The sequence below is a fragment of the Pipra filicauda genome, unplaced genomic scaffold (genome assembly GCF_003945595.2).
Source record: "Pipra filicauda isolate LSUMZ 115617 unplaced genomic scaffold, ASM394559v2 scaffold96_size2947999_pilon, whole genome shotgun sequence".
NCBI lineage: Eukaryota > Metazoa > Chordata > Aves > Passeriformes > Pipridae > Pipra > Pipra filicauda.
Window position 1 is genome coordinate 1,075,593 of NW_024105164.1, and position 18,840 is coordinate 1,094,432.

Below are 18,840 nucleotides of genomic sequence, written 5' to 3' on the forward strand. Positions count from 1 at the left end.
GTTCCCCAAACAAGCACCAACTCTGGGCTTTTGAGTGAGATCAACACTTAGGAAAGTACGAGGAAATTGACATGACACCAATGGAGTTGGGCAACTCAGAGCAGTTATCCCTAAATGAGAAGAGGCTTTTAGTACCCTAAAAAAATAAAGGCACTAAAATAAAGTTGTTATTGCCTAAGCCCTACACTATGAGGGAGTAGAAAAGGCATGCAACTCCTTCTTGCAGAAAGCCAGCATCAAAGAGGCCCACAGCATCACTTCCCATCCTTTGACAGCTTTGGTAACCTCTCCAGTGCTTTACTTTGCATTTGAAATGGCAGCAGCAAGATTGAAGCTACTGCTTGGCCTGCCCATTAAACAGCTGTTCAAAAAAGGGGTCCCATCCCTCAGCTTTTACATGCTTTCTCTGTGTCTTCCAAGCCTTCAGGTCTGGTCCCCCTTTTCACTCCAGCATTCCTGCCAAAGCCCCTGATTGATGCCACAAAGATGCCCTCACACTTATTTCTCCTGTCCCTTTTGCCTCCCAAATCTCCCCCAGAGGAGCTGCCAGCTGAGCCCGTTCCCCATCTCCTGGTGTACTTGCCAAGTACTTTTACCCTGTCAGCTAACTAACTAAATACTTCCTTGTAGTCTGAGAAAATAATGTCAGTTACTATTTAATGGTGGTGTAAATAGGAAAGTGAAGCACTTTGAAGTTTAATTTATTGCACAGTTACTGTGATGTACACATAACAGTTTTTCTTCTACTACTTATTGTATATATTCTATAGGCTAAGCAAGCAGCAGGAAGATTTGGTTGATGCATCTCTGTTCCCTTGCTGTGGTTGGGATAGGGAGGTGAGAAGCTGCCAGCTGCAGCACCTGGGGAAGCTCACTGCACCATCACTGCGATCTTCCCTGGGGCTGCTATGTTATGTCTTTGCTGTTTGAAGCGTCCTTTAGCCATATGAGAAGCCAGCAGAGCTAAGTTACTGGCCGTTAGACCTGTCTTGTAGCCAATATTTGTAAACCAATAGCCAATGCAATAAATCAGTAGCCAAGTGCTTGCAAAATGCTTGTGTCTAAGTAGTTGGGTGTTCTTTCATCCCATTGCATCTGTGGGTGTTTGTAGTTTCAGTCCTGGAGACTAAAACCCACCTGCTTACCCATCTGTTGAGTCCAGGAAGACCTGGTCAGTCCACTTCATGCAGCACAACCTTGGGTCCTACCAGGAGGGGAAAGGACATGCTCTCTTCTCGATCTTTCTTGAGGGTGCATCCAACTGTAATGCAGTTGCCAGGAGGAAATGGGATGGGAGGGGGCAGGCAGGAGCCCAGTTGCCCACTTCATAGCTCAGATATTAGAGACACTCAGTCTGTATGTGCCTCTTTGTTATCAAATAGCCCCTTCCTTCATTATCAAATACTTCATCGAGAGTGGGAATTTGGACCTAGGGCAAGCTGGGGTCTCACCAGAACAAGAGCATTCATGTCAACCAAGAATTTGGTCCTTCAAAAATTGCAAGAAACCATCTTGGCCCACCTTCAGGGAAAACCGAAACACTTCCACTTCACACACAAACCACCAGCTGCTTCTGCAGAGGTTTTTATTAATACAGCAACCCTGCCTTAGGTCTCTCTTGTATCTCCATCAGCAGTTCCTCCATCTCCCCGTGGTGGAATTGCATCCTTGGGCAGGGGAGCAAAGAGGGGGCAAAAGCCTCTTGCCCAGCAGGGAAAGCTCTAACACTGGCTGGCTCGAGGACTATGGCGAGGCAGGGAGAACAAAGGCAAGGCAGAGGACAACTTCTACCCTCTTTTCCTTCTGTTCCTCCCTCCCATCCGTTCCACGGCCAGCTGGAAACACAGGAAAAGAAGACGTGGAAGCCGTTTCCCTTTTCCTCCCGCTCCTACCCTGTCTCTCCCCTGCTGACACTGCTGCCCCACACAGTTGCCCCGCGAGGGCCGTGGCACAGCCCGGGATGTGCCCGCTGGGCGCAGTGAGGGCTGTTGGAGAGGGGGACGTGTGGGGCACGGCCTGTGCCAGCCCCATCGCCACACGCTGCTTCCGCTGGGGGAAAACGGCGACACCGCAGCTGCAAAATGTGCTGACCTCAGCAGCGGGTCCCCCCTCCCGGCGCAGGGAGCCCTCAGTGGTAAAGGCCCTGCTGCCATTGTGGGCAGGATTGGATGCTTCCATGTATTCATTTCGGTTTAATGAAGGCGCATTCCTCAGAGGAGAAATATTTACATTCAGCTTCCCAGGTGGTCACCTTCGCCCAGATGACACACAAACAGGCAGCCCCCCGCTCCCTTTTCCAATCCAAACCTCTTTAGAGGGCTCGGGAGGAGGGGAGAGAGGGGAGGGGGGCTGCTGGGGGAGCAGAATAGAGCAGGGAACAAAATGCTAATAAATCAGCCAGCCAGCCCTTTTCCCCTCCCCTCTGTGGAGTCAATGGAAAGTGTCATTTCACATGCTAATCCCCCTCCGATCTCTTTACAACACCTTTTCCGAAAAGTGTTTGGGAAAAGTCCTTGTGGCCCGTTTACAGCTCCCCGCCGCTTCAGATTCCTTCTTGTCTAAGGCCGCGGCCCCCGTGTGGGTCTCTCCCTCCAGCAGGGCTCCTTACAAAAAACATCTCAACAAAGACTTTGGAGTTCATCAGCCTCCCACTGAAATTCACAGCTGCTGAACAAACTAATCCCCTCTCTTGGCCTTTCTTCCTTTCAATGGGTTCTTGGCTTCAAAGACACTTTGGGAAAGGACTTTGTGGGGACTCACACTGCTCCCTCAATAGAAGTTAGTGCAAGCATTATCTTCAGAGCAAGTGGCTTTACAAACAAATACTGCCTAACAATCTCTGCCCCTCCAGCTCCCCCAAACACACACAAGCCTAGCCTGCAGACATGATGTTATCTGCGACAGGATTAGAGCTCTGTTCTCTGTGCCCAGGGATTCTTTCCTACTGCCTCCCACCGCCTGCCCCCCCAAATTCTTTGCCAACCCAAAAGCCTTCTCACCCAGCTGAAAATGGTTTCTCTAGTGCAGGGGTGCCCACATGGGAGGGGGCAAAGCAGAGGGGCCGCTGCCCACAGATCAAAAGCTGTTACCAGCCAGCAGAGATATTGCTATAAATGGAGGAGCACTTTCCAGCAGGGTATGTGTAACATACCACACCAGGGCCACAGAAGCAGGGCTTCTGCCACAAGCCTCTCCAACACTTTCAAGCGGGTCACCTCACTTCCCCTGCCTGTTTTCCCTACCAAGAGCTTCAGGGATGGTGCTTGTAGCGGTAAACCTGAGCAAAAGTGAGCAACAGTGGGACAAAGGGGCAGGTGGGAAGGACTTGCAGCAAAGGGAGGACAAACAGCCAGTCTCTGCACAAGTCTTGGATAGCAGGAGCCGAGTGTGCTGGAGGGAACTAAAATCAAATGCATCTGAGAAATACATGGAAAAATCCGTGCTTATTTCTCAGTGGTAAGAAATGGCCTGAGTTAAAAAGAGCAAGGGGTTGGACTGCACAGGGTACTACAACTGAATCAAGAAAGGCAGAATCTAAGAAATGCCAGGCTTGTTAAATGAGCTCAGAAGGCTGGGATTTTCCTTATATACTCATTAAGCAAATGTATGCCACCTGGGCTACCTGTGTTATGATCCCTTCTGATGCTGCACAAGTGTAGCCTTTGAAAAATCAGCTTGCATCTCCCTGATGGGGGACAGTTCTTAGGCCAGGCTGCAAAAGCTCTTCAAGACTCCTTCACATCTCGTGTTTGCGTCTGCCAGCAGCAGAATTACAAAAGGCTGGTTTTCCTTGAATGCTGTGACCCTGACTCTCATAAATCCCGGTCCCTTCCCAGCAACAAATCTTCACCATCCAGTCTTTCTGAGCCTTTGCTTCCTCCTAAGTCCTCCAATCTCAGGCCAGGTAATATAGTCCTGCATATTTCAGAGTTTCATGTGTGCTGTCTGGCAGGCCTGTATATATACCAGCTAGCTGACAGCAAAAACAAACAAAAAAAATTGAGATTACATCAGAATTACTTTCTTTTATCAGAAGCTAGTTTGATTCCTCTGACTTTATCTCAGTTCCAATGTTTCACTTCAGCCTTCTCACCTCCTTAAAAGCTTAAACGAAATCAGCTAATAGATTTGTAAGTTATTAACTAATGGTACGAACTGACAATTCAATGGTATAAATTTCCTCACAGGTCCAATACTCATCCTTGTTTAAGCTGCATGGCTTCAGTGGTGTAACATTTATTTCCAACAGGAGAGAATCTCATCAAGGGCTCTCTGTTTATTTACTGACATAATTCCAACTCTTGGTGTCAAGTGTGAAATCCCCAACACTGCTGTGATTCCCCAAGAGAACATCAGCCAGTCTGGGGGCCTTCTTGTGTTTGATGCAGATGAACAGTCACAATTGAGGCAGGTGATCTGGAGATCAGTTCTCTGACCTTGCAGTCTTAAGGAGTAAGTAAGACCTGAGGTCTCACCACAACAGGATGGATGCTGCCCACATCAGCAGAGCCCAGAATCTGGTTTGCCCCCCCCCAGTTCTCAACTGCCCCTTCACCAAAGCTGAGAACTCAGCTCTCAGTGGGTGGCATGCAGACTGAGGAAGTCCCCTGCAGCCAGAGGTGACAAGTTTAAGAAAAAAAGCATCACAAAACACAGCTTTTATTTCACTGTTCTGTAATCTCTCAGTGCATCAAATCGCAGCAATAGAAACAACACAGCAGCAACAAGGAGGCACTTTGACCTGGGAAGGAGAGAATGAGACATGTCCTCTTCCTCCTTTCTCCGATTCTCCTCCTTACTAAGTCTCATGGTAGAGTAGGCTGATTCGTGTACTGAACCACAGGCCCATGATACCGTTATCACTCAAGCAGCAAGAAGAGGAAGCAGGGGCTGGCTGCTTCCTAATGTCGGGAAGAAGCCTTGCTCCCAGCTAGGGCTCAAGGATTATGCTGCCTGGTTAGTAAGGAGGAGGTTGAGAGAGAGGAAGGCAAGGAAGGAGGAAGAGAGGGAAATATACACACACAGAGATGTGCCCTGAAATCCCATCTGCCTTCCCAGACTTCTTCCCCAGGACAGATATGCTTCATTCATCTATTTTACCCCAGAGGAAATGCCACAGTGATGAAAAGTCTCAGCACAATCCATATCTTCGAGTCCTCCCAGCATCATCTCCTGCAGCATATTCTTACTACCACAGTGCCAAGGGGTCTTTGAGAACCACCTTTGCATGTATCTATTACTGTAGACTGAATGCACCACACCTGGAGCAATGAGCTGTCTCTCCCTGCTCAAGTCTGGGCTGGTCAGGGTAGCTCAAGGGAAATCTTTATGAGACTTAAACAATCCCTGCTGCTCTTAAAGTCCCTAGGCCATCTGAAAAGCCTCAAGTAGGAAGCGTTCAGATAACACCAGTGGGTAAAAGTCCAGCTGTGCTAACATAAAAGAAGTGAAAAAGGCCAGGAGCCAGAAAGGGCAGCTTTTAGCCCCAAAACAGGATGTGTCTGGTTCTGGGGAGAAGTGCACAGAGCAGTCCAATCTGCACACATTCCTGAATGGTAGAGTCCCAGGAACTGAAAGCGGGAATCATCCCTGGACCTGAAACATAATGGGCTTGAGCCTGCAGCTTATGGGGGAAAAAATATAAAGGAGGGTGGACAGTGGGTGAACGGGAGGTTTGACTTATAAAGAGAGGGCTGGGCAAAGAAAAGAGAACCAAAGCTGGCCAGAGCAAACTAGTAGTTAGACCTAGTTGTAGCAGGATATGGGTGCTGTGGAGTGAAAGGGTGAGTCAAGGATGAGAATGAAGAGAAAGAAGGAATGAGGAAAGATCTTTGCTGCAGCCCAGCAGAGTGGGGACACCCCAGCTTAGGTCCCAAGGGAGCCCAGCTACCACTCAGGCAGGTTTACACTACAGCAGGGAATAGAGCCTAAGGCTCTTCTGTGGTGGTGCTGCAGGTGCCAGCCCTGTTTATCTCCTGGGAGGGAAGGAGGTTCCACTTTGTGCCAGGGATAGGGAAGAAGAAGGATCTATGTGCAACCTGGACAGCCTGAAACTGAGATTCCTGGGCTTGAAAGCAGCCTCAGACTAGTAAGAAAGAAGAGAGAGAAAGAACAGTCTCCAGGAGTTGCAGGCACCAGTCTGGAGAGTGGATGGGGCCAGGTGTGCTGGCCTAGAATTGTTCCAGGCACTGGCACCGACCTATTTCTCCATAGTCAGAAGTAGAGTCCACAACCTGCACCACATCAACAGGTGAGGCAGTCCACCAGCTCTTGGTGTGTACTGTTCCTGCTGCTCCACTCTTTACACATTCAGCTTGCCTGCAATGGTCATGAGGACTTTCAGGATGGGCATAAAACCAGACACCTCACTGAAACTGCTGCTGCTCACTACTTGGGTGTGAACGAGGAGACCTTGTGCATAGTTCTTAGCCTCAATGCATCGGGCAATTTCATGGAGACCCATAAGGATGGTTGGAGAAAGCTGTGGAGAGGGAGAAGAAATGAGTTCGCATGTTCAGCAATGTAACACAGGCCTCTCTCCCTCCATACCCTTCCCTACTGTTCTCCACTTCACCAAACAGCATCTACACAGTCAAGCACTGGCAGGAAGGATAGTCTGCCTCTTCCCTTGGTTTCCCAGACTACAATAACTGCCAGCTGGCATGAGCAATTGGCATCAGCAGCTTCAGTTTTCTAAGCCAGAGGTTACACTGTGTTCACATTTAACTACCCCCAATTGCTCCTTCCCATCTCGACTCTATGTGCCAGTACCCTTCTTGGGTGGTAAAAGCACCCTGCAAATACCTCCCCAGCTTTTCCTTACACTATGTCTGGGCCAAAGTTAAAGAAGAAGATATATAAGGCTGGGTGGATCCATGGTCTTTACAAGGTTTGGCACTCCCTTAGTTTTCCCAAGAGAATACACTGGTACAGACACCAAGACCCACAACCCAGAGCAAAGGTGGGATCAGGAACCCAGCTGGACCACAAGGACTGGTGGCATCTACTTACCGCCTGCTCACGGAGTTTGTCGTACAAACACTCCAGCCGCTGCAGTGCATCCTCCAGCTTCCTTCGGGTTTTCTGAAGCGAAACAGGTATTGCTAGCTCTGCCAGAGCTTCAAAGCCACCTCTCAAGGTGTTCTCACTCAGTCCTTCCCCCCTGTTCTTTCCAAAGCAACCTTACAATACAGCTGCATCTCAGCCTCTGGCAGCCAGGGACTGTGATACAAGCCAGCCATGCCCTCTGTGCATGCGTACATGCACGTATATGCACACATTTTCTGCCCAGGACAGGAAGCTGGATTGCCCTTTTTCCCATCTCCCAGCCTAGGCGTTCTTCCCTTCTGCCAGTGCTTGCAGACCACAGGAGAGAGTGAGTACTTCCACAGTGTGAGAAATATCCACTACTTGGCCCATGGGACAATTAGACAGCCTCACCCTGACTGACCTAAGAAACAGTTTCTTCCTGGTCTTCTTGAGATAAAAAGGGAATATCCTTCCCACTCTAGGTAATCACCAAGGAAAGGGCCTGAGTCCTGAAGCTCTCGTGTGACTGACCTCATAAACCCCAGCCTGAATAATCTAGATAAATTATTCCATGGATAACTGGGCTCTGGGCACTGCTGGGACAGGCCTGGCAGCCACGGGAGTTCAGGTGCATTGCACTGCTGTACCAGTCCAGCCATTCAACTGACACTTAAGTCAAGTGCTTAAGCCCAAACCAACAGGCCTTTCTGTCCATAGAGGGAACCTTTAGGTCTCCAGAAATTGCTGTGTTGCACTCTCAGAAAGCACAGAGCAAACACGCTGAAGATGCTGCTCAAGTTGCCTGACTCTGGGACAGCAGTTTGGGCTCAGTGCTTATCCCAATACCTATCAAGCAGAAGTATTCTAAAAGGCTTCATGGTGCCCCCAAGCTCTGGGAAGACTTAGCAATGTAGCACAATGTGCAAACACGACAGTCTGGCCTGAAACATTCACGCAATGTGACATGTATGCCAACAGCCTTCCAGGAACCAGGGTGCAGAAATTACAGTGACTCGGGCACAAAAGATTGTTTGGCTTTCTCTTCCAGCTAGGATATCTCATCTTTTCCCTCTAAGCTCTGAGAATAGTTGGTAATACCAGCTCTGTAGGAACTATCTGAACTATCTGCAGATCAAGCCAGTGAAACAGTAAGCTGAATTAGCTGAGTAAATTCTTCTACTTTTCTTAAAAGAAAGACCCAGGAGGACAGAACCATTGCTTCAGAAAGGCAATGAGAAACAGTGGATAAATGCTGGAGAATTCATCTCAGTTCCCAAAGATGAACAAGCCTACACCCTAAAGGAAGGAGGCAGATGGAGATTAACTTGGCTATAGGGACAAGACTCTTCATCTCTTTACCCAAACAAAAGAAGGAAGCACCAGTCAAACATCTATGAGGGAAAAAAAAGTCAAAAGATCAGGGAAGGGAGGACTTACTGGATCAGTGGCGACAGCAGAGCAGCGTTGCACCAACCCTTCAAATGTGGCCTTTAATGCTTGGTGCTCAGGGGGCAGCTCCTTCTTCTCAACACTCTCCACGGGTAGCTGGTGATACTGACAGAGAGAAATGAACAAAACAGAAACATGAAAGGCTAGAGTAGGTAGATTCCCCTCCTGAAATTACACAACAGAAGGAATTTCACCCCTTCACAAACCCAGAAAATATATGGAAGCACAGCGTCTTCAGACTGTAATATAGCTTCAAGTCTCTGTGGATTTCCAACTTCAAGCAGGCTGACAGCCTGCCTGGCCTCCCTCCCTCTCTCACAGACATACCCAGGTGTCATTTTTCCAACCTGGCAACTCCTCTAACACTCAGGCAGAGATGTCTTGTAAGGGCTAGGGAGTAACATAAGCCCTCTGTAGCTGCCAAGTAATAAGAACCTCAAAAGCTGAGTTGTTTTTCTACTTGACAAGGCGGTGGTGGCTGGGGAATGCCCCACTTCCCCTGAGTACCTGCAGGCTGCCTTCCCTGGGTGCTCCTGGGGGTGACTGGCCAGATTCCTGCAACCTGGATAGCTGAGGATGGATCGCCTGGGGCTCAGTAGGCAGGCCCATTACTGGAGCTGTGATGGGGGCTGGAGGAGTAAATTTCTCAGGCAACTGTCAGCAAGAAAAAGGAAAGAAAAAAAAAAAATCAAGAAAACCAAGTCCAATGAAGAAAGGTTGGTTACACTCTCCACAGTCAAATTCAACTTCCTTTCTAACTTGAACAGTGTCCAGTTCTCAAGATGATGTGTAACACATCCCTGTTCTTTCAGCCCCCTGACTTAGAGAATGGGGCCCTTCCTCTTGCATCTGAGATGAACAGTCAAAGCAACAACAAGAAAACTCCTCTGGAATTGTTCAATCAAACAGATCCGTTACCCCTGAAAGCACTGGTCCTCAGAAAGCTGCCTTGGCTCTGCAACGGCACGAGTCCTGAATGTAGAGATTAGCAGCGGTAAAGTGTCCAACTGAGCAAGTGTTGGGGAAAATCCCACGGCATGGGGGGAGATTCCTCTTGCAAACACTTCATCCTGCCCCTGCTAAGCCTGAGAGTCATGACAGATTCACTCCAACAGGGCTAGATCAAAAGGAGATGGCTTTAACAAGAGGCTAATCCTGTTGTAGTGAGCACAGCCTGAAGCAGGTTCCCAGCTATGCTGCCAGAAAAAAGGGCGAGAAGTCTGTTCCAAGCTAAAGAAGAGGAGTGGGGGCTGGGAATGGTGCCAAAGAAGCTTCTCGCCACACCTGCCAACAGGCAGCAGTGATAGAAATGGGGTACTGAGAGCATTTGTTGCAAAAGAGCTCAGCTCACAGGTCCTCCAGGGCAATCATGACAAGGCAGAGAGCCACGGGACCAATACAGCAGGCAGCTCTCAGCTACAGCTGTCTCAGCTTCATTCAGCAGAAGTGCCTTATCAGTTGGTAACAGCATCTGAGGAAAGTTACTGTGGGTCTCACTGTGCTGAGGGGAAATGCTGCCCCCAGCTGTCAAGTGCGAAGGGAGCGTGACCTCAGCCACTATCAAAACAGCTGAGTAGGCAAGGGCATAAGATTAAATCTGTATTTCTAATAACAAACAACTGTAGACAGCACGGGAAGTACTGACAGAAGATGCAACATCAGAGCTGATAACCATGTTACAAAACAGCCACCCTGGAGAACAGCATGTGACTTCAGATGGCAAAGAGTCAAGATGACTTAAGATTCCAGTCCTAGCTATGCATGAAGTGCAGAAGTACGCAGACCAACACATATAGAGACCTGCTCAGTTTGTCAAGGAGCATTTATAGGACTGTATCTGCTACATGGAGCTCCCCGGCTAAAACAGAACCAACACACATTGTAGATGAAAGCTTACCTTTTTCTTTTGAAGGCCTCCTCTTCCAGTAGAGGGATCACTCCAAGATTCCTGAGCTGCCAGAACAGAGAACAAGACACAAAGGTCAGACTTTAAGAAGGTGGCCACAGCACAATTCATGGTGGCTTGCATGGTTTAGAACTTCCTTCAGGAAAAGGGTCCTTGGTTCCAATTCCTCCATTATTACACCTTTAGACTGTTTCAGTCAAGGAATTTCAGACTCAGCTCACAGGTCCATGAACTGTTCTTGCTTCCCTTTCTCTTTCTTAACTGCATTCTTAGCATCTGAGAACATGCACAGCCTTCATGAGGTGATGTTTGATCAGACTGAACTGGCACACACCCAGTTGCACACAGGAAACTTTTTTGCAGCTACATGAAGCCTTCCAGATTCTGCACAAGCTGCAGAAGTCAGCCTCAGTCAGGCCTGAACCTTGGTCAGGACCTGCATGTGTGTTCAGGGGGTTCCTGGGGTTCCCCAGAGAATCAGGCAGTGTGGTACCACAGCGAGAGCCATGCTACAGGTGACAGGGCTTCTCACCAGGACTCACAGGAATGCCTCACAGTGGCAGCCCACAGCAAGGCAGGCTGCTCTGATAAAGGGGGAAAGATTTGAGGTGAGTCGAAATTTTGCCCTTCCAAAATCCTGATCAGAACCAAAGCTTAGCAAAATTTGCTGACTCCCCAACTAGAAGGGAATAGACTTAACCAGTAAATGCCTTGGGAGCAGAGGGGTGTCTCAGCAGATTCTTCTGTGGTACCTTGCCTATAACCTCACTTCAGGTAATTAAAAATGCATCAGACAACATGAAAAGACTTCCACACTTCATTCTGCAAAGGTCAAATTGCAACTACCTTGTCTGCTGCTGTCCTGTAAAGGTATCTGCATCTTTAGACAAAACCCCAGTATTATTAACCTCAAGCCCATGAGATAGGAATAATTTGTGAGAAAATAGAATAATTCTAAGGGACAATATCAGAATTGCTGGAGCTCAGTGCCACACTTAATGAGCCACTGATCCTGAACTGAGCTTTAAAAATCACAGGGGAAAGATGCAAAAGGTGCTTCATTACTTTAATTACCTTTATTATTAAAATTCTGGCAGCCTCTTTTTGCCCTCCCTTTTCCCATGATTTCAAGACTCGGTCTCTGATGAGTTTGGATCAGTAGTTTAATTAAATTGGCACTTCTTTTTATTTTGGAGATTCTGTGCCCTAGAACTCTGCTGGCCCCCACTGAGCCTGTGGCCTAGCAGTCCTTGGCACTATTCCAACCCAGTGGCACTCTGTATCCTCACAGGAAACAGCTATTCAAATTATAGTTTGTAAGCCAGGCACTTAATCATCAGCCATGAGACAACAGGACATTTTGCTGCAGTGAAATGCTATCTTGCCTATGCTACTTGTGAAATAGGATTTCTCACCATCCCTGAAAGACATGCCCCATGGCAGCAATTTCCAGCAATGTCTGTCCTAGAAAAAACAAGACCATTACAGGCTGGAGTCGGGGATTATCCTGGCCAGAAAGGAGATGAGCCAACATGTTGCTGTCCTTCACCCTGTCCCTGACACTCCCCAGGAGCATGGGATTTCTGTAAGTGGAGATCTCTCTTCACTCCACTAGTGATAATATTCACAGAAATTTCCGAAGAGAGAAATTTTGGCCAGTCAGATTGAGTGATTTTACAGTCCCTTTTCAGATTAAGAAAAGTACCAGTCAAAACCAGAACAATAACAGCAAGCAAGAAAGCACTGTCAAGGAAGCCAATTTCCACTGCTAAACTGGCCACGCCCTACATTGCCATTAAAACTGGGAGCAAGTACTGCCAAGGAGAAGGGAATTTCACAGCAGTGAATTCCCAAAGTGTATCTTCAGCTTGAGGAAGTGCTTGAAATCTTTGCCATGGAATCATCTTTCCTTTGACAAGGAAAAACTGGGATATTTTGTTTCTCTGCTGAACAGACAACTCCCTTTCCAGAGTTTCACTCCACACAGACAGATTTGGTTGGTGGTGTTAGTGCCTATCAAGTACTTGGATTTCGTAAGTAAAGCTGAGAGTTTTGTGCCTGGCAGATGGTTTCTGCAATGAGCAGCAGTCACTGTGCAGTGACAGGCCACTAAGACGTTCAGCCTTACCCCACTGACAATGTAGACTAGAAGATAACTACTCTCAACATCAGTGAATACCAAGGAGAGAAATAAGGACAAAGTATCAGTCAGAAAACCACTACAGTCCAAATTCTCCCCAACAGATGAACTAAGATTCAAAGCCAAACCTCCTCCTTTAACTAAAGTCAAAAGCTTTCCAGTTGCCCTCAGAACAGAGCCCCCAAATTCTGCTTGAGAAGCTCTATTCTACCACTGCTCCTGCTGGCACTCACCTCCTCCAAACCACATGGGGAAAGCACAAGTGCAAGTAAAGCCATGCACAAGTGCAAGTAAAGCCATGCACAAGTGCAAGTAAAGCCATGCACAAGGCTGAGAGCGTAATAGGGAGAAAACAAGAGATGAGTTACAACCACTGGCCTGTTCCTTGCCTAGAGAACCAAGAAAGGAAAACTGGTTGCTTCCCCATCCTGCTGGCCTAGGAACTACCTGAAAAGACAAAGACTGAAATAGTCTAATTCCTCCAGAACTGGAGGAAAGTAAAGAAGGAAGAAGATGAAGATCCTGTTTTCTGTACCCAAACTCATGATTAAGAGCACAGAGCTTTCATTTCACTTCCAACATCCTCAGCTGTCACTTACTAGTCCTCAGAATAGGTATGTTCCCTACCCCCAGCTGTAGAGGTCCCCAGGCATGCAAGGAAACAATAGCAACGAGCATGCACGCATGCACACACATCAAAAAGTGCACACACCCCCCACATTTCACTGGAAGCAGCAACATTGCCTCCCCCACAGGTCTGGAGGCTTCTCTGGGTACTACCTGCATGATCCATGTGGGGATCTAGCCAAGGGAAGAAACCTGAAAATCAAGGCAGGGTGGAAAAATCATCATCACCAACAGCTTTTACTCAGTGAGCAAGGTCTCTGGACTACTGTCCTAAACAGCTTTTCAGGAAGGAATTTGTCCAGCTGTAGCTCTGTCTTAAAAATGTAGTCCCCACAGGCTTCACACAGTGGGATTTGCTATCCTTGGTTAAACACAGTTCAGCAAAGGATTCCAGGTGGAGGCAAACGTCAGCCTCAGTTCCTTCACTGTCAGAATATGTGTGGCTTGGAGAAACGTCTGCTCAAAAATTTGTGGATTGTCAGTGTTGTTGTTAGGGATCTCCACAGCCTGGCTAAACCCGTTCCCTGAGAGAGCAAAGAATTAACAAACACCAGATGTGGTGATACTGTGGGAAATAGAAAGAAGCAAGGCCCATCCACTGGGAGCTAGGTCCAACAACACATCTTTTCTTTATAATGCTAGCAAAGACTTCACAGCACTTGCATGCTGGGCTGGATTCAAACTATAGGTGCAGAGCGGTCTAAAGCACTGCACAGAGGAATCCAGAAGTGATTCCCAGACAAGCACTTTATGACAACAGGAAAAGAATGGAAGAACTAGAGCACAGCAGACAGAGGAATTTAATCCTGAAGCTAAGCAAGGCATATCTCATGGACAGACAAGCTGCTCTCACAGCATTTCAAATGCACTTCTTGTGTAAGTTGCATAAGAAAGGGTGAGATCAGCCAAGCCTTCCACAGGCATTCCATGGGAACCATCACCCTTTCTGTCAGAGCAAATGCCTCTGGAGTGGATGACTACTCAGGGTGCACTGAGGATCTGAAGAGACATCTTGCAAACACAACCTGGGAGACACAACAGCTTAACAGGCTGAATGAGACTGACATTATTGTTGTGTTTCACCACCACGGCAAGATTCAAGACCATGTGCCTGTAAGGTTTGCCTCAGCACCGTATCCAGCCTTTACAGTGACAGACCAGATCTCAGAAGATCCATGTCCATTCTGTATTGCAAACCCCATCTGGGCTTGTCCTGGACACACCAGTCACACAAGCCATACTTACCTGTGGGAGGAGGAGGAATGGCTGCCGGCAGGGGTTTAGTAGATGGAGCTCCAGGACCTCCCTGAGGGTAACCCATGTTCAGGGGGCTGTTGAAAGGTGCTGAAGAGAAATCTAGAGGAGATTGACTTGCCACAGGGAGAGGACAAGCTGCAGGAAGCTGAGATGATGGGACTGAGGCTGGAGTGAAGAGGGCAGGCCTGGGTGGTGGAACACCAGGAGATGTCATGGGCATGGACTGTCGTGGCAGAGGAGGCTGGTTGGGGAAGGGAGCAGGACCAGCAGGTCTGACTCCCACTGGTCCAAATGGCTGAGACTGTGACACAGCTAGAGACAAGAAAGAGAGTGTATCAGCATCACTTGTTTCATGTGCAAACTACTCTTGATGCTCTCTTTCATACTAGTAAGTCTTCCCTTCTTCAAGCCATATCCTAGAATATATCCATGCCAGGCATATCTTGCCACAGCCCTAGCTAAAACAGTCAAACTGCCACTAAGTTAACTGTGGCTTCTCCACCCCTACATATGCTTAGTATCAGTGGATGTGTAGCAACAATTACTAGAACTAGATGTGTCAGAAGCACTGAAAAGCCTCTCAGACAGCTGACTTTCTCTTTGCCAGTACAATAGGTCTCTGAGGAAGAAAGTAGAGCAGCCATCCATGTTGAAGACTTTAGTCTCAGAAAACTTGGGAAATGGACACAACTATCAGACAATGCTTACCTGGCCCTGAGACAGTTGCTGGATTCAAGCCCAAGTTGTATTGTGGGTATGGGTGCCCTCTGGAATAAACACTTGTTTGTGGACCCGTGGTGGCCTGGGGAGTGGCAATGTGGTGAGGTGTCACAGACATGGCTGGCACCGGCTGAGGCGTGAAGAGGGAAGGCACTGAAGGCTGAGATGGTGCTGAAGGGGCAAATGATGACTGATAGTTGGGCTGCAATTAAAAAACAAGGAACTTGCAAATGGCCAACAGAGGCATGTGCATACACACACAAGGAGATGCACTTTTATCCCTGTCACTTCTTAGGCAAGAGAAGGTGCTGCTGCTGCCAGTGCCCTGGATGAACAGGATCAAAGGCCTTTCCCACCACATAACTTGCTCAACAAGATGAGCATCCCACTCTTCAGAGTATTCTCTGGTTCTCAAAAGGATTAGTCCTCAGGAGCCAGTTCCCATAGAGTGACCTCCTGGAAACACAACTAGAGGAAATAATGAAGGAACAATAATGAAGTAAAAGAGGCCAGAAGCAAAACTTCCTGAACAGTCTTCCTGTGCAGGAACTGAGATGAAGCCCTACTACACTAATTTTACTAAGATATGAGGGTAAGATGGACATAGGAGAGTGAACCACAGCCTCTTTACCCTCAGATTTGAGATCTCAGTGGATCACTACACTTGTAACAGCCTTCTCCAGGGACTGTATGTAGGACAGGGCTTTTTGAAAAGCTGACAAACAGCTTACTTTTGGATTATCACAGAGGTTGTGTTTGTTCCAGTGAAGGACATCACTGATGAGTTCCTCAGTGTCTGCAATCTGTGTCATTTCGTATTACTTCATATGCCTTCCACAACCCAGTAGCCTTCCTCCCCCTCCCCAGGCCATAAACACCTGAGCTTAAGGCCTACCTTCTCTGGATGTCTGGGACCTGTTTTGTGGGCTGCTCCTTCAAGGGCAGAACCACCCTTGGCTGCTGGAGATGAGTGTTTAATGACCCCTACATTGACACGAGTGTAGGGAAAAGGGGGTGGCTGCTGATCACCCACATTCTCCCCTTGAGCATGAAAAAGCCGGTCCCGGAGCTGTTCAATCAGGAGCTGAAACAAACTGTGCTTTAGAAGAAGTGCTTTGAGAGCCCCAGATGGAATATGATGGGGAGGCATTTAAAGCAGACTCTGCCCTAAAGCACTGTGAATCAACCTGCAAAACTAACCATTTCCCCAACAGCCACCAGGAAAAAAACCACAACAAATAGTAAATGACAATCTGGGACATCACCAGCCATATTCCCAGGCAGATGAAGTCTCACTGATCCCCCAGTCTTTATAGAGTATTCCCTCCCCAATCTCTCCCCACATTTGAGCACTAGAGAGATTTGTTTCAAACTGCAAGGTGACCACCCCTTCCTCTACCATCTAGTTTCAGGAACAAAGGCAGCTTCTCCAGACAGCTGCTTCCCAGTGTTGTTCTCCATCAACCATTTTACAGTTCTATAGCTCCTTTCCTTTTCCCCGAATAAAAGGCACTACAAAGACAAAGCAAATGAAGACAAAAGCCATATTCTGGAACCCCCTCACATACCTCTATTCTCAAATTACCATAATGAAGGTGAAACCTTAAGTCCTGATATATGCCAAAACCCAAGCTCTCTCTCATACAATGTACCATTTTTCCCCATATAGTACTCTTTTCTACAACAACCTGCTTCTCACTCACCTCTTTAGAAGTGCTGGGTAGGTAATTCATTGCAGCTGCCAAGCATCCTTGTGATGCCAGGAGATTGGCATATTGGGTGATTCGTTCTGCCAAGACAGGGCCTGGTGCTTGTCCTGCTGTGCCTCGGAGCATCTCAATGGACCTGCTCAGCACCATCACCTTCTCTATGAGATCCTGAATAAGACAGGGGGAGGGAAGAAAGAGACCACTCAGAACGTGACTAGCTTTACTGGTCCATCTCATGCTGAGACAATACCAGATGGCTCTCCCAGCTTTCAGCTGACATCGGGTCCAACGTGGACAGAAGTTACTCCACTCTACCAAATACTGTCACTGATGACCATTTCCCCAGGTACACTTGGAGAAACACAGGAACCAGGAAGCAAACCCTGACACTGCTAATTTTACAGTAAGGGGAAAAAAGAAAATCAGAAGCCACAAGGACATTCCAATCAACTACAATCTTTTTACTAGGAAGTTACTACACACTCTCGGAGTTATAGGCTATCAGCTTGGAAGAGGAAGAATTAAAACCACACCAGGAAAAATTCACTAGAAAAAACTACTACTGCAGACAAATGGACCAGAAGGTTTTTAGTTATTCCAAACTCCTTCAACTCCTAGAAATCAAAGTAATGTCTACAGCTGTAGAATGAAACATTCCCACTGGTGAGAGGAGGCCAGCTTCAAACATAACCAGGAGTGCTGAAGATGCCTTTTTTTGCTGTTACTCACTAGTGGGATTGCAAAACCAGGGTACTCTGTAGCAGAGCGCATTATGTGCAGATATCTGAGTAGAAGACTTGTCTAGCTCATTCTGGTGAGTGACAGACATAACAGGAGTTAGTGACTTAGCCAGGACTGGTTTAAGTGTAACAGGTAGGTAATAACATTGACTTAAAACCCCCTGATTCATCTGCAAGATGTGACTACCCAAACATGATCATTCTACTTGCAGTGGGAATAACACAGTCTAGACTTCATTTTATTTTGCCAGAGGCTGTTCTGAGGTACAGCCAGACAACTGGTGCATTAAGTTATACATGATAAGCACAGCAGCAAATGTACTCCCAGGATACTACCGGTAAGAAGACAGGTAGACCTCAAACTTCCCTGACTAAAAGGAAGCTCAGAGATGACATCAGTATGTAAGAGAGGCAGGTAGGCCATGACTCCTGTCTTTGGCTGGATTTATGTGCAGTGTGGTCAGTACTCTCTAAACACACAAACCCTGAATGTTTCAGGGTGCAAGCCTCCTTTTGACTTAAGCCTGTAATCGGGCTAGAAGGGGATACTTTTGTGAGCACAAACAGGTCTTCACTGTCTGCTGGAAGCCAGATACACTATTTGATGGGATAATGCAAACTGTTCAGGGCTACCAGAATGGTCTAAAGAGGAGTCAAACCAACATTATAGCACCTGTACCTGGAGGGCAAGTGGTGACGAAGTCTCATGGTTTTTTACCCAGCATTCCACCAACCTCTCCACATTGCCTGACGAGATATAGCAGAGGCAGGCATCATTGGACAAGGTTCCATCTCCCTCCAACTCTAGGCGGGCACCCAGCATGTCTAGAAAGGAAGAAATGCAGCCAACATTTAACACACTCCTTTTTTGAAGAGCTCATTAAACCCAATGCTCATCTCTCAGCATTCTTACTTTGGCTTGGCATGAAAAGCTGTTGACAGCTTTGGATCTGCACCTAATTAGAATCATTTAAATTGGAAAAGATCTTTAAGATCAAGTCTAACTGTAAACCTTACACTGCCAAGTCCCACTAAACCATGTCCCTAAACCACATCTACATGTTTTTTAAATAACTTCAGGGATGGTGGCTCTACTGCTTCCCTGGGCAGCCTGTTCCAATGCTTGACAACTCTTTGAGTGTAGAAGGTTTTCCTAATACCCAATTTAAACCTCCCCTGATGCAACTTGAGACTGGTTTATTCTTGTCCTATCACTTACTACTTGAGAGAAGTACAGCCTCCTTTCAGGTAGTTGTAGAGAGC

The 18,840-nt window shown here is 47.4% G+C and overlaps 1 protein-coding gene across 5 annotated transcripts in view; it reads right to left on the reverse strand.

Moving 5' to 3' along the window:
* Positions 1-4,643: 4,643 nt before the first annotated feature.
* Positions 4,644-18,840, reverse strand: part of SEC31B (SEC31 homolog B, COPII coat complex component) — a 37,521-nt gene continuing 23,324 nt past the window's right edge. For 4 of the 5 annotated variants that reach the window (XM_039377880.1, XM_039377878.1, XM_027718780.2 and 1 more), the window contains 11 exons: positions 18,257-18,402; positions 16,832-17,005; positions 16,024-16,212; positions 15,117-15,330; positions 14,397-14,720; positions 13,305-13,343; positions 10,376-10,431; positions 8,986-9,132; positions 8,467-8,583; positions 7,012-7,083; positions 4,644-6,481 (listed from right to left, as the gene is read on the reverse strand). In XM_039377880.1, coding sequence (XP_039233814.1) covers positions 6,302-6,481; positions 7,012-7,083; positions 8,467-8,583; positions 8,986-9,132; positions 10,376-10,431; positions 13,305-13,343; positions 14,397-14,720; positions 15,117-15,330; positions 16,024-16,212; positions 16,832-17,005; positions 18,257-18,402 — 1,658 coding nt within the window. In that variant the 3' untranslated portion in view covers positions 4,644-6,301. The remainder of the gene's footprint in view (positions 6,482-7,011; positions 7,084-8,466; positions 8,584-8,985; positions 9,133-10,375; positions 10,432-13,304; positions 13,344-14,396; positions 14,721-15,116; positions 15,331-16,023; positions 16,213-16,831; positions 17,006-18,256; positions 18,403-18,840) is intronic. The other variant, XM_027718821.2, reaches the window with a different exon arrangement.